This window comes from Hemicordylus capensis, chromosome 4 (assembly GCF_027244095.1).
Source record: "Hemicordylus capensis ecotype Gifberg chromosome 4, rHemCap1.1.pri, whole genome shotgun sequence".
NCBI lineage: Eukaryota > Metazoa > Chordata > Lepidosauria > Squamata > Cordylidae > Hemicordylus > Hemicordylus capensis.
Genome location: NC_069660.1, coordinates 203,904,204 through 203,920,269, shown reverse-complemented (window position 1 = coordinate 203,920,269; position 16,066 = coordinate 203,904,204). Strand labels below are relative to the sequence as shown.

At 42.1% G+C, this 16,066-nt stretch overlaps 1 protein-coding gene across 3 annotated transcripts in view; it reads left to right on the top strand.

Moving 5' to 3' along the window:
* Nucleotides 1-10,295: 10,295 nt before the first annotated feature.
* BCL2 (BCL2 apoptosis regulator) overlaps nt 10,296-16,066 on the top strand; it is a 174,259-nt gene continuing 168,488 nt past the window's right edge. Inside the window, exons 1-3 of one of the 3 annotated variants that reach the window (XM_053246888.1) lie at nt 10,296-10,897; nt 11,174-12,050; nt 12,587-12,949. In XM_053246888.1, coding sequence (XP_053102863.1) covers nt 11,505-12,050; nt 12,587-12,595 — 555 coding nt within the window. In that variant the 5' untranslated portion in view covers nt 10,296-10,897; nt 11,174-11,504 and the 3' untranslated portion in view covers nt 12,596-12,949. Of the gene's footprint in view, nt 12,051-12,586; nt 12,950-16,066 lie in introns of those variants that run through there. The other 2 variants (XM_053246886.1, XM_053246887.1) reach the window with 2 other exon arrangements.

Here is a 16,066-nt window from a genome sequence, read left to right as displayed (position 1 = left end):
TGGAACATTCTTGTAAGATTGCCCTGTTAACTGCAGCAGTGCCTTAATTGCTTTTTTACCTTTATACATATTTGCATGCATGCATAGTTAGAACATGCAAGAATGTTTAAAAGGTTTGTTTTAGTCTCATGGGCTCTGTATCCAACAGTGAAAGGCACTGTTACTGCCTCGCTAGTGTTCCTAACTTTTCACAAAGACATTTCATTGCATAGCCTTGCAATTCCTTAATCCTAAACAGAATTAGGTAGAAGTAAGGTCCATTATGCCACCTTATGGTGCAGCGAGGAAGCAACCTGCCTAGAGAGCAGGAGGCTGTTGGTTTGAATCCTCACTGGTGTGTTCCCCAGAATACGGGAAACTCCTATATTGGGCAGCAGTGATACAGGAAGGTGCTGAAAGGCATCATCTCATACTGCATGAGAGAAAGGCAATGGTAAACCCCTCCTGTATTCTACCAAGAAAATCACATGGCTCTGTGGTTGCCAGGAGTCGACACTGACTCAACAGCACAATCTTTCCTTTCCTTTAAAGTCCATTACTATTAGTGTCGGGAATTTTCCAAACAGCAAGTTGAGGATTACGGTCTAAGGGAAAGTTGTAACTTTCTGTTCTAGCACTGATATTCAACAACTAGACACTGGCAGTAGTGAAAAATCCCTTTGCTCTATTCCATATGGTTCCAATAAATCAGGGAAACAATCAGGTGCAAGCACTGACCAAAATTTGTTTGCACCCTGTCTATGGTAATCACTTCCCAGGCAGATGCAACAGGCTCCCTCTTCCATGGTTTTTTAAAGGGCATTTAAAAATGGCTTTTGTTTTAAAAGGGGCAAGGGCTAGGAGGTCACCTCTGGTGCCTGTGTAGGGAAGGGTGCAGTGGGAATCAAGTACTGGGCCTCTGCCAGCACAGGCACCACCCTGCCATCCACCACTGCCACCCTTCCTCATCTTGCTGGAACGTGCTGCTCATTCTCCCCTCTTTGCCCTATTGGGGCACATTTCTTATTCTTTGCAGGAGGCTGCAAATGGGGGATTGGTGGAAACTGCTCCCACCTTGTGGAAACAGAAGTGCCCTCCGTTCTTAGATGTTAATCATACTATTCCTGGAGAACTGGCAACTCGCCTGACTACTTTTGGGCCTGTGTGGGCAACCAGCAAGTTTAGATGGAGCTGGTTCCCCACACAGAATAAATTCATGCAAAAGCTTCAGTCTTGGAAATGACTGACAGAGTTGAAGCTTCAAAATGGAGTCAGGTTGATTGATCCTGTGAATTCAGAGAGGCAAAATGAACACTACAAGCCTGTAGCTCCAAACCTGGTATAGGGGTGCTGCTAGGAGCCCGCAAACAGTCTATCTTGGTAACACAGAAAAGCAGCTTATGATATAACCCATTTACTGAAGCAAAGTACAATTCCTGCTGAGCCTTCTCCATGCCACATCCTAGCTTTTATCCTAATCTTTTGAAAAGTTGTTACATTTTGCATAATGCTTGCTAACTGGGCAAAGCTGCACCTTCTAAAGCTGCGTTTCTCTTATATTTAACTGGGGAAGAACGGCTGTCTCTGTTCAGTCCAGCAGAGGGTCCCTCCCAGTAGCTGCTGCAGGTATCTTCCTGTGTTGAATTTAGAATGTTAGCCCCTTTGGGACAGGGAACCATATGCCTTTTGTTTTGTAAACCACTTTGGGGATGTTTCAGTAAAACCTTTACTTTGTTGAAAAGCAGTATATAAATATTCATTATAATCAACTTTGCATGGCAGACTACCTGCCAAACAATTGACAATATCCTATGAATCCATCCAGATAAGGAAACTACACAAATACACACAAATGTGATGTTGTTGTCTATAGAAGAGCACTCTGTAGTTTTGGTACACTTATGTTCTATCCACCACTACCTGTCATCTGTCCTGATAATTTCCCAAGCCACTTGACTTTGAGCTTTTTACATCACTTATTGATTGCATTCTTTAGCACTGTGCCTCTCATGACAATCGACAGTATGTTGCAAGCAGTGGCTTATTTTTGGTAGAGAATTAAAATATTATCTAATATATCTTATTATGCATCTATAGAAGTCTGTGATAAGAAACATTGCAAAATAACTGCAGGTGAACCAGACATTCGTGGACATGTTAGAAAGTGGATAGCAGAAAACTAAAACTGCTGTCTCTTAAGAGAACATCTCATATAAGAACACCAGTTTTCTGTTGGATAATATGAGGAAATTGATGTTTCAGTAAAACCTTTACTATCTGATGAGTCTCCTGTTTAGTTCAGAGTTTTAATACTAAAACTCAGGCCCAAAACACAGTTGTGATTGGATATTCTCTGTTGCAGTCTATTGCTGTTTGATTTTTTCCTTAAAGTAGTTACAGGGACTGCAGTTTTGATTGGAACAGCAGCATTGGGTGAAGACATTTTTAACCTTTAATCATTTCATCTCAGTCTCCCTCTACCCTACCCACATGCTATTAGCCTGACTGGGGGATAATTTAAACCTGGGGAATAGCATGAGGAGAAGAGTTAAAACATTCTCTCTTCCAGGAGTGCTGACTTATCAGAACTGGAGCCCTCTGTGGTAAAGTAAAAACAAATAAATATTGGGAGATCTGATCACAATTCTTCTGTGTCATGTCTGTTTTATCAGAATCAGCCACACTAGTAGTCCTTAGATAAAAGAACCCAATGGATACATCCAGCCAATCATCATTTCTACACAACTTCCAAAATTCTTGAAATGAGAGCAGCCCTTACTAGGTTTTACTTAATATGGGTAGACAATGTACACATTTATTCATGGTACCGTTGACTCCATTTTCCAGCAATTCCAGAGTCCAACTCAGTCCACCGATATCTTTAAAAATGTTAGTTATTCAGTACTACTGGGATGTGGCTGGGGCTTCTGATCATCCCTTATGTGGACAGAGTCTGAATGAATGATATAAAACACTTCAGAAATTTAGACAGGCACAGCTATTTTCCAATGCTGCTAAAAATGACAAGATCAGGACTCTAAAATCCAGGGATGTGCATGAACCTGTTCAGTGTTCCATTCAAGGAATGCCAAACAGGTTCAGAACCTCTGCGTTCGAACCAGCAAAAAGGGGAAACACGGCGGGGAGGAAAGTGCACCCTCCCCACACCTTAAAGCCACCACCCACAGCCTCCCAGGTGTGCCCAGAACCAGTTCCGTGCACCTACTAAAATCTGGTACAGTCATAAAGACCAGTCGTAAACATCTTTAGAGGTAAAGCGTGCCCTTGAGTCAGTGTCGACTCATCTTTTACTTGGACATACAGTATATACCACGGAATTCAATGAGACTTGCTCCTTAACAAGGATAATTAGGACTGCAGCCTTAAAGGTTGTTGATGTTTTGATGTCAGTGAAATGAGAGGTAAAATTGCATTTTTGTTAACTTCATAATACCAAAGTTTTTGAATTACACAAAACCCTTGAGGCAAAAAAGAATCTTTCAGAGTTCTATGTAACTCTGTCACTAATGTAGTAATTCACTGTCAGATACTGATTTAACAAAAAGTTTCTCGTCTATCCTTAGAGAACATTCTTTAAAAGGAGAAGGAAATAACTTTCTGATTCCCTACTTCTGGCCCCTACCAAAGGCAGAAATTAAAGTGACACTGAATTTTCTTCCAGTATGATATTGTAAAACTCTTCAAATTCGTAGGAAACGTAGTGGTATTCCAGATCTCCTGTACCCTTTCAATCCATTCCACGCAAATTATAAAGAACAGAATTTAACAGAAATGGGTATTTAAGTTACTTCATATTGGAAGTAGTAAGTATGGAATAAATGAAGAAATTACTGTAAGATCCCAGAATTGTATGGGCTTGATCACATGACAAATGTGAGAGTTCACAGTAAAGCCTCCCAGTAAACTTGCGGTAATGCCTGCTGTGTGGAGAACTCCCTGCTTTAGCTAGGGTACAACACAAAATAGCAGCCACCTAATGGTGCAGCGGGGAAATGCTTGACTAACAAGCAGAAGGTTGCTGGTTCGAATCCCCGCTGGTAATATATCGGGCAGCAGTGATATAGGAAGATGCTGAAAGGCATCATTCCATAATGCGTGGGAGGAGGCAACAGTAAACCCCTCCTGTATTCTACCAAAGGAAAACTGCAGGGTTCTGTGAGTGCCAGGAGTCGAAATTGACTTGACAACACACTTTACAATATGAAATACATGCATTTCTGAACAGACCAGAAGCAGCTTTTCCTTATGGTTTGTTCACTCATTGTTCCTCTTGTGCTGATCTACTATCTCCTATATGTTCATGTGCCCATGTATTTTTTTAACAGAGGGTTTAACTGCTTTTTTAGAGACTCAGAACAATTTACAATTAAACACACACACACAATTCAAAATTAAAATGTAGCAGAAGGCACATACCTTGCATACAGATGGTCCCAGGTCCAGTTTACAGTAGAAGGGCTGCAAAAGACCTCTGCCTGGGACCATGGAGAGTCACTGCCTACCAGAATAGACAATATTGGCCATACAGATGATGATCTGAGCAGACAACTTCATATGTTCTACACAATTCAAGTTATGTAGCAGTGACGATAAAGCAGTTAGCAGAACCAAAACAGCATAAATAACAGCACTGCAGAATCAAAAAACCCAGCAGCTTCAGCCAAGGACCTGCTGGAGCCGTCAAGTCTTTATGAGGTCCCAAAGGTAAAAGAGGGAGGAGGCCAGACTTCCCTCCCCTAGGTAAACCCTGAGCTTGTCATGAGAGACCCTGCTTGTGTCCCCTGCAGGGGCACAGCGAGACCCCCTGGGGCCCAGGGACAAAATGTTTGGAGAGGGCCCCTTCTATCACATGCCTGTGATGTTACGGGCATGCAACCTCCATAGTCAGAACTGCACAGGCGCACAGTTCAGCCGGCCAGCGAGAGAGAGAGAGGCACGCTGGCCAGCCAGAAAGGAGAGGCCTGTCTGGCCCAGCCACAGCGCAAGCTGCCGCAACAGTGACAAAGATAAGAAGTGGCGGCAGGGCAAGGGCATGGCGGGGCAAGCCTGTCTGCTTGGGGCCCCTTGACCCTCTGGGCCCAGGGACATTTGTCCCTGCTTGCCCAATTGCTGCTAAGCCATGGTCCCCTGTTGCTTGAAGTTGGAACACAGACTCTGAAAGAAAGACATTGAGGTCATTCACACAATAAAAAACTGTGTTCTACCTGGTTTGGGGGCTGCATGTGCTCCCAACTTTCAGTTGTGTGGATAAAAGGTAGGAGGAAGAGCTACCCAGGTTTTCCTCCTACCTTTATTCCACACAATCACTTCTACCCAGGTTTTCCTCCTACCTTGCTTCCACGCAACTGAAAGTTGGGAGCACATGCAGCCCCCAAACCCGGGTAGAACAGTTTTGATTATGTGAATGACCTCATCATCTCGCATGCTCTCTGGCTGAGCCCTGGCATCTATCTATCTATCTTTATTACAGTCATAGACCAGCATAGAGACCTGGCATTAGAAACTGGTTCTGGGGCTAAGCCCTTTCCCCGCCCAAACATTTCTCAGATTTGCCCAAACATTTCTCCTCTCAGAGGAGAGCTGGTCTTGTGGTAGCAAGCATGACTTGTCCCCATAGCTAAGCAGGGTCTGCCCTGGTTGCATATGAATGGGAGACTTGATGTGTGAGCACTGCAAGATATTCCCCTCAGGGGATGAAGCCGCTCTGGGAAGAGCAGAAGGTTTCAAGTTCTCTCCCTGGCTTCTCCAAGATAGGGCTGAGAGAGATTCCTGCCTGCAACTTTGGAGAAGTCGCTGCCAGTCTGTGAGAACAATACTGAGCTAGATAGACCAATAGTCTGACTCAGTATATGGCAGTTTCCTATGTTCCTAAAATAGCTAAACCCATATTCTATTTAATTTAAAAACAACAACAATTATATCTGGTTTTCTAGCTTGTACTGTCAGTAGTAAGGCAGCTCATATAACATTAGAATGAACAATAAAATCAATTATGTACAATAAACACAAAATAACACTTGAAACTTAGAATCAGAATCAATGTGTCAGTAATAAATCCACAAAAATTGTAGTAAGCCAGGCTGGTTTATTAAAAAAAAAAAAATTCCAAGAGCAAAAATAAGGTAATATCTTTATTGGGTCCAACTAAAATATCAAAAAGTAGTGATCGAGCTGTTGAGTTCAATAACTTCTTCAGGCTGCACATAAGGCAAATCTGGGCATGATGGGAAAGCCTCAAGGTCTGCAGCTTGCAATAATCTTAAGATGGAGTGCAGGAGGTTTTATGCAGACTAAATTTTATTAGTCTCTGCTAGATGGCAATTTTTCTGTGGTTTAAAGGCTTGTCTAAATTATTTATAGTTTTTCAACAAAAAAAGTTCTCAAAGTGGCAAATGAATATGATTATTCCCTGTCCCAAGAGGGCTCACAGTTTAAAAAGTAAAACAACCTAGACACAGCAAGAGCCACTGGAAAGATGCTGCATTGGATAGGAACAGTTGCTTTCCCACTGCTTAAGAACACTACTTAATGCCACTACTTTAAAGGGCTACCATTTGCCCATTCAGCAAGGGAATTGAAAGATCTTGACTACTCTGGAAAATCATACATGAGCTGGCCTGACAGACCTCCTAGGCCAATAAGAACATGAAAGGTGGTAATAAAATGTTTTTATGAGCAAGTGCATAACTCTCTCACTACAAAGGCCCACTTCGTACAATCAGAATTTCCTACACAGAAGTGGCATTTTTCATGAGAGAAAACTGTGTGAAACCTGTATGTCATTCATCCATTCATTCGATTTCTATACCACTCTTCCAAAAATGGCTTAGGGCGGTTTACACAGAGAAATAACAAATAAATAAGATGGAACCCTGTCCCCAAAGGGCTCACAATCTAAAAAGCAAAATAAGATAGACACCAGCAACAGTCACTGGAGGTACTGTGCTGGGAGTGGATAGGGCCAGTTATTCTCCCCCTGCTAAATAAAGAGAATCACCACGTTAAAAGGTGCCTCTTTGCCAAGTTAGCAGGGGTTATGTCATTCGTTGCATATGTAAAATAAACATACTCGGGTGTGTTATGTATATATGGCAAGAAGCCACAACTGATAACAGCTTCCCATTGTGTTACATGTGGCAAAACAAACATACATGTACATGCACTATATACATAATTAACTGTAAATAGGTTTTGCAATTTCCAAACTTCCTGTTTGGAAGTTACTAAAGCTTTATCTAGTGTTAAGCCACTAGCACTACATACAGACCTAGTCTATGCATGCAGCAGAATTAGTAAGTAAAATGCTGAGATAGGGGAGAGGCCTGCACTGCTTCAGGCTTCATAGGTATGTAAGCCTTTTCAAAAAACTTCTCAAATTATTAAAATATGGTGCTTTGAGAGGTCTCTCTTAAAATGTTACATTGTAATATTTTGCATTCTCCCATGACATTTGTACCCAAAACAGATATCTTGCACACCAATTTTTGTTAACTGATATCAGTGTTCAGGTGAGATATATTCTGCATGTTCCTTCTCTCCTCCACTACTGAAGACTGATGATGTTGTTGAGCTGACAATTATGCCCTGAATATGTACATTATGGACTAGACTGTATAATTAACTGAAGGCATTCTAAATATTACCTTAAAGGGTCTTACCTTGGGCCTCAGGTATTTTAAGGATTTTAAGAGTCCCAGCTGAATCTACCCACCTGAATCATCAGCTGAAGCCTTTTGGTCTAGTACATGGGACGGGCGCCTACTTGATGATTGACCTCAGGTTGTGAATCTTTCTCTCATTTAAGGACCACATGGCTCCCTTTGGCCTGATCTTTTGGAGAAGACTGAATACTACCTTTTTGGCCAATGAGTAGCCCTCTGATTTCCCTTCAGTAGTTGTAGCTTCATCTATTTTATTTTTAAGATGCTTTACTAAATCTTATTATTGTTCACCACCCTGGGGTCTCAGAACAAAGGGCAGTATAGAAATGTAAATAAGAAATATATAGGCCCTAGATCAATGAACAGACTTGTCAGAAACATTGCATGCATGCACCTGTCCTGAATCTATTCTGACTTCTCAGTGTTAAGGAATTGCAACCAACTTTATAAAGAGAATGCTGAACTGGCAAGTTTAAACCTGGCTTCAGGTTTAGACAATAACTTCCTGCAGCTTTTGCAAGTTTTTAAAAAAAGCACTTAGGAAGAAAAAGTTTCATCCATCCTATTGTGTGCTGCACTAATTCCCAACCTGCAGAGAGTATTGATGTATTTTTAAAACTAGGGATTCAATGAATGAACTAGTAGTAATTCTATCATCTCAATCCCACTTTATTTTCCCGCATGGCAAGAAGAGACCCCATACGTATGGGGAAGGCAGCCCCCACTTGCTGTGGAATGAAGATGGAACAGATGACAGTATGTTGATGGAGATCATGGTCTTTGGCAGGCTTGAGCTCTGCTACCTCTCAACACAGAATTAAATATTGGTTGGAAAGTATGGAGACCCAGTTTATAGTGGGTTGTTGTTGTTTTTGCGGGTGGTGGTGGTGGTGAAGCACATTATTTCAACCAGACAGTATTTCGTCTCCTTATTCTCCATCATCCCCTCCCTTTATGTTTTTAAAAATAACTATTGTTATACAGCTGAGCCGTTTACTATATACAGGTCGAACACTGCTACAGTGAAAATGTCAGCCCCACAAGCGGGCAGAAACTCTTTTAAAGAAAAAGGAGCGGGCCGAAGAAAGACCAGCCGGCTCCCGCTCAGTTTCCCTGGCCGCCGGATGAGGAAGAGGACGGCACCGCGCTGCTGTAGCCTCTCATTCTCTCTCCCGGCACGCTCCTCCAGAGCCCTTCTCCTGCTGCTCTGATGGGTTCAGATAGAAAGGGAGGTAGCGAGGGTGGCGTCTCGGAGAGGAGGCGGGAATGAATTCTCTTCAGAGTGGGGAAGCTCTCCACCCACCCTGCAAGCCAGGGGGCACTCTATTAATATCGGCGGAAGAACCGCCAGAAGAACATGGGGCAGTCCCCACAATGGGAATCATTTTACCGTCGAACACGCGGCTTCAGATGACATGAAAGCCTCCCCTCTGCATGGGGGACGGGGCTGAATGGGGATGAGCTTGTAAGAAACGGTTGCACTTTCCCCCTCTCCCTTTTGAAAAGGGGCTAATCTCGCAGAATAGTTGCATGCCTTAGCAGTCAAGGCGATTAAAAAAAAAAAATGTTTCAACTAGACCAGCTCCTGGTGCAGACGTCTGCAAAACTTCCAGCTTTGACTGTGTAGGAAGTCATATTTTTGTGCGGCCGCCGCACACAAGTTCCCCCAAACCAAGCTAGCTAGCATGGAGAAATCCCATAGCACCCCGCCCCCGCCGTGGTCATTCTCATTTCACGAGAGGGAAAGCCCCAGCTCTGTGAGGGGAAAGCTGTGGCCGTTCTTAGTTCCCCAACTTTACTTCTGACCAGGGTGGGGGTCCAGCGGCTACAGAGCTGAAATGAGGCTTGCCTTCCACCTCAAGCTTGGTGAACTCACTGGGTGGTCTCCTCCTGGACAAGTAACCGGCTCTTCTTTTCCCCGCCTCAGTTTCCTCTCTGTGATCTGCGGCTTTGACATCCCAGAGGGCAGTTGCGAGGCCGGAGGGAAGGAAACGCGTTTTGGAAATCAAAAGTGACCTATATAAAAGGGCTCTTGGAGGGTCTGACAATGAAAGAGTCAAGAATAACTCAAAAGAGATTAGCCAAAATAATCACCCACCCACCCCGCGCAAAAGAAATGAAGGGAAAGCAGCCAGGCAAGGAGCCGGCTTGCAGCCCCTTCCCGAAGCTCAATCCCCCCGCCGTGGACCACCCACTCTTCGTCTGAAAACCTCGCCGAGGACAAGTAGATGCGAGCAGTACACAAATCTAAAGGGGCTGCATCAAGCCGCCATGGAAGCAGCGCCTGCTGCCGTAACTACCACTGCAACAGAGAGAAGGGGTTCTTTCCCTCCCTCCTCCTCGCTCTCTTTCCCCCCTTTTCTTGAATGAACGATGAGGTGGGGCTAGAGCAAAGCTGCCCCATTTGCGGAGCCTGCAGTGTTGGAGCACCCCCACCCCCTGTCTCCTCCCCTTCTGCCGCTGCATTGAATGTGCTTCCCCTGCCCGCGGGACCTCCCCAACAGCAGCGGCAGCCGGACGCAGCAGACCCAATCTGCAGCCCTTGCTGGCGAAGGAGGAGGTGCCTCGTGACTGGGAAGCTTCGCAGGGCTACCCGGGGTAGCAAGGGCAGTGGGGAGGGTGGGTGGGGGGGTGGATAGGATCAATTAAGACTTCGGTCACGCCCCATTTTCCCTTTCGGTTCCCTTGTGGGATTTCTTCCTTCTTTTTATAATACAAAGCTGCCTTGTTTTCTTTCTTTCTTTTTTGGTGAACTGTTTTCTCACTGGAGATTCTTGTGTTGTTGTTGTTTTTGGTGGTGGGGATTAATTCCAGATTTTTTTCTATAGATGTGAGAAACACTGAACTCAAGAGCAGTGTCTGAATGAAACTACATGCATTTTGAAATAGATTGCACTGAAGCATAGCACTAATTCAAGAGCCTGGATTCAAATATGTTATTTCTCTAATGCTTTTCAGAAATTTTTTTCCCTCCGTCCCTCTCTCTTTTGAGTTTTTCTCTTTCCTGAAGTTCAGAGGCAAGATTTCTGAGTTCTTCTGACATATCTTTGGAAGTGTCATTCAAACAGGAGTTCAGGAAGTGTTTTTGGAAATCAGTAATTCCACAATGCCTGGAGACCTTAACATTTCCCTCTTTTTTGGAATCGTCAAAGAAACCAGCATTTAATCTTTCAGAAGAACTGTGATGATTGGTTTTTCCTTTAAGGAAATTTGACAAAAGCAAATTTTTAATTCAAGTAAGTATTTTTCCAGAGGAAATTTATTCTGTGTAACTTTTATTTATTTATTTTTAAAAGAAAACTGTTTTTGTGGTGTTTTTTGTTTTTGTTTTTTTGCTGAACCTGCTTTGCATGGATTTGCACTGGAGGTTGCTCTGCTTAGTAAATCATATTGAATGTCATGGGGTTTTGGAATGTGTGCATAGCAGCAGCTTCTTCATTCATATCCTAGTACAGCATGCAGGAGAAAAAATGCACCTGATTTTGAATAAGTATCTGATTTTCTTATTTTAGATGTATTTCCACACAGAGGAGGGAAGGTTGCTGAAAATAAATTTTATAATATTACATGTGCATCTTGGAATACAATATTTGCTGCATTTTAAACCCTGTTTCCACCGTGTGTCGCAAACTGAGAAGGAAACACTGGGAAGACGGAAATACCTTTGAGACCCCGAGGACTCCCCCACACCTCAACCAATGGAACTGCATAGAATAAAACAACTGGATTATATATAAATACTGGCACTCATTATTACTGGCTGCTTTGTTTTTTGGGTGGGGGGACATCTCATCTGCTTCTGCACTGCCTTTTTCTCATTCTCCCTATTCCTTGTTCGAAAGGATGGCTCATCCTGGAATAAGAGGTTACGATAACAGGGAGATAGTGCTGAGGTACATCCATTACAAGCTGTCACAGAAAGGATATGACTGGGTTGCCAGTGGTGACAGAGCAAATCTTCCTGCTGGTGGGACCTTCCCTGCCCTAGCTGGGCTGTCATCTCTGCCTTCTGAACTGCCTGGCATAGCTGCTGTTAGTAACATTGCCCCTGATGATGGACTCAACCCTGTGCCACAGGTTGTCCACTCGACTTTATGCCAAGCTGGTGATGAGTTTTCACGGCGTTATCAACGGGACTTTACTCAAATGTCTAGCCAGCTGCACTTGACCCCGTTTACTGCCAGAGATCGTTTTCTGGCAGTAGTGGAGGAGCTATTCCGAGATGGGATAAATTGGGGGAGGATTGTTGCATTCTTTGAATTTGGTGGCCTGATGTGTGTGGAAAGTGTCAGTCGGGAGATGTCACCCCTTGTGGACAATATTGCTGTGTGGATGACCGAGTACCTGAACAGGCACCTGCACAACTGGATCCAGGACAATGGAGGCTGGGTATGTGGCCAGTTGTTTTATCTGTATATATTTCTTTTTACAAATATTAATGTGAACAATTTCAACATTACACTTACTGATCTATTTGAAATGGGATCAAGTGTGGCTTGCATCACTATCCCTCCACACACACACACTGTGGCTGCCATTAGTATAGTTCATTGCCCTTCACTTATTCTGTGCATGCTTATTTTAGCTAATATGTGTATTCTAGTAAAAATGTGTTCCCATAGATGGCAGCTAGTAAGGTTGCTTCTCTTATACTGTTGACGTCTTACAGCAGACACAATAATTTCACATCTGCCTCAAGTCCTGTAGAAGATGAGCCACACAGCTTAATCCTTGTGCCAGTTTCTGAGCCCTTTGAACTAATGTCAGTTGTTGTATCAAGGTAGACGTGAAGGTGTTTCAGTGGTGATGTTACCGCAGATCCCTTTGGTTGACGGAAGGCTGTGTTTGAGCTGTGTTCTCTCAAGTTACAGTAAGATTTCCCCATCTTGTTTCAATCAAGCTTTAATCACTGATGTCATTAATAGGTTGTGTGAAACTTGCTGGTAAAATGAGGTCACAGTTAAAGCATGAGAGAGGAAAACTAATGATGCAGCAGCTAATTCACGTCATGTGTGGCCTATTTCTTGAACAAGCCTGAAGAAGCAAAGGAAAAATGCTACTGAAAGTGGATTATGACTGTATAACATGATGGAACAATCATTATCTGAAACTTGTTTATTTCCAATGTCTGTGTGCAAAAATTTGTGTGCATGTTTATGTCTGCCATAACCCTTATAGGTATGCTCCATAACACTTCCATTTTTTCTGAAATAGTTTATATGCTTGGGATGCCCCTACACCATTTGGATAACTAAGGAGTCTTGTCTTTGCCATGTATACCTATGTTAAGCAGGTGAATGAAATCTGCATTGGTTGACTGGGTAAAGTTTTTACAAGATCAAGACACAGTTTGGAGTGACTATGCATACCATGTTTGCAGCAGTAAAGTTAACAAAAACAAGTTTTTAATTTCTAGGTTTTAAGTATCTCATTTAAAAATGCTCTAGAGTTATGTGGAAGGCAAGTAAGAATAATATATCCTTTTAGGATATCTGCAGGGGAATGTTCTGTGACTAGTTCTTGGAAAGTGCATGAAGACTTGTGATCTAGTGTATTTCTAAGAAAAGCTGAGTTATGCATACAGAAGTCAGTGATGGCAGGGAAAGTTTTTCATGTTCAGGAAAGAGGATTAATTCTACTGTAAGGAGAGAATGTCCCGTTCTCCCCCCCCCCCGCAATTTTCAACAATGTAATTTGACCTTTTTCTATATTGAGCAAGTATCTTTCTGCACATCCTGCCTCCAAAGTCTCATTTTCTTGTTTCATTATTTAAAATGAGCAATTTCCAGCTGGTGAATTTGGATTTGCTCTATTTAAACAACAATGAAGTTGGTTCTCTGTAGGCAAAGTAGAACTAGAGATAACCGGGAAGAAGGGGATGACTTTAAAGAATGCAATCAAAAGGTGGGTCTACTTGTTCAATGAGCCACCTTCATAAAATGCTAGTCTCCTTAAGAAGAGCCATTCTATTTCTGTTATTGAGAGACAAATATATAAGCTCTACAAATATATTCCATTAATTACTTTTTTTGTTTTGTTACATCCCTTTAAAACAGGATAGGCTCTAACATTGTCCCAGTGCCATCTTTTATTGGGCCAACTATGTCTATAGACTAGCAAACTTTATTATTGCTCATATCAATCCTACCTTTACCAAAACATCTGGCTCAATAAAAAGCATAACCAGAACCATTTTTGATCCTAGCAATTTTAGTTTGGACCAGCATGACATCTGCTTTTGGAACTATTGCTGATAATTATATTTGCTTCTCTGGTTGTTACAGGCTGTAGAATATTACAATACTAACTGCCTGATCCTAAGTCTTAGTCCTCTAGCAGAAGAGGGCAGATGGACAGTTGCTCCAAAACAATCTAGAATATGATGAACATGCTGCAAAGATTTTTAAATGGATTTGCAGGCAGATATTTATGCTGGTAGTACAGACATTTGGAATCAGGATTGTAAGGAGCCAGAACCTTCATCACTCAGTGCCATGAACAATAAGAGCTACTAACAATGGTTGCCTTTTTCACATTTTAAAATGGATTGTAGTTCTGCTCTGTATTCAGAGTTTGTTCTAGGACTGAAATGTATTAAGTACAACATTGCAGTAAGATAGCAAATAATCTTCTCCTATTTAAGTTTGTGCAGCCCTGGTTTATTCATGATTGATTGATTGATTCATTCATTCATTCAATTTTTATACCGCCTCCCAAAAACGACTCAGGGCGGTTTACACAGAGAAATAATAAATAAATAAGATGGATCCCTGTCCCCAAAGGGCTCACAATCTAAAAAGAAGATAGACATAAGATAGATACCAGCAACAGTCACCAGAGGTACTGTGCTGGGGGTGGATAGGGCCAGTTAGGGTTTTTTTCTCATCCTTAAGAAAACGTTTTGTTGACTACAATATTTTTTTAAAAATATACTACAACCCTGTTTCCTTAACATTCCTTGTGTATGAATGTGCAGTACCTGTGCTAATTTTAAAAGTGAACCTGGCGACAGCCTCTTGAAATTCAAGATACAGATGTGAATTGTGTTCAACACGTACATATTTCTACCTGTGTACATTGTACACTCATTGTATAAGTGCTGAACATAACATGTGTATAGGGCTATACTGATGTCACTATATTGTGCAAAATGAGTGGCATGAAAAGTGTTCACACATCCCAAAGCATAGTCCCATAGACTGCATTTGGTGCTGGTAGAGAAAAACAGGGGAGGACCAAACACCTCATAAATGGAATAAGGCGCTACCTCTAAATGAAAGCTTTCCAGAATTGCTATATTCTGCATGCCTGAATTCTAGTTTTTAGGGAAGAGTTTTTCTTCCAGAGAGCTTCTTCTCCTGATTCTTCCTTCAACCCAAAATGAGCAGCTATTCACTGTAGAAAATGGTATCTTGTTACTTTCTATCTGGTGGGGTAGCACATGAAAACACAAATGACTTGCATGCAGGAGATGGTCCCTGTAGAAACTTAATGTGGATGAGATTATCTTTACAAAGCATTAATATGTAGGTTTTATTGCATTCAATATATATTTTCTAATAGGCTAATTTGATTTTAATGTCCAAAGTCTACCATGTTTTTCCCTCACTGGAGAGTGACTTTTCATCACTTTTCATGTGATGAAAGCAGACCATTCATTTATGACTTAGGAATCTGGGCTTTGGGAAATAAAGAAGGTGATTATCTTTGGGCAAAAGCTGTACTTGTTTGGAAAACACAGTCTTCTCCAAGTCAAGTGTGGAGAAGATGCTGCAAGAGTATTGCAAGGCAGCCATGCTCAGAGTGACTCTTTGTAGCTCAGTATGTGGCTAAATGTTTTGAGGTAGGTAAAGATTCCTAAAACAATGTATAATACCAATCTATGTTTTGTATAAAGTACATGAATCATAATACATTGTCATCACTGGATAAATGTTATACTTGACAGAATTTTGGGATATTCTTGGTGTGTATTAACACTATAAACTTGTATCAGGGTTATAACAGCATTATCAAAAGAATCCTGAGTGTTGCAATTTGCTAAAGACGTTGGGATTTCTTTATTAGAAATCTCTAGTTGCTGTCACAGAACTACAGTTCCCAAGATACCCTGGGGGGAGAGAGGTTGCAGTGTAGATATGTCTTCCCACCTTGTTGTTTTGGACCTCTCCAGCTCTCCACACTTCCAAGAGCTATTTTAGGCAGCACCCAAGTTCTTGTTCATGGCATGGGGGCGGGGGCAGAGGACTAGTGTTTGAGAAGAACAGGTCTGTGTGTGCACAAGTGGTTGTGCATGTCATTGGTGGTTACCTATATCTTCTGACAGCTGGCAAAACTCTTTGGAAACTGGATGACCCAGCATGAACATGTTAGAGAAATAACTGATCCAGTTCTGATTTTCATGT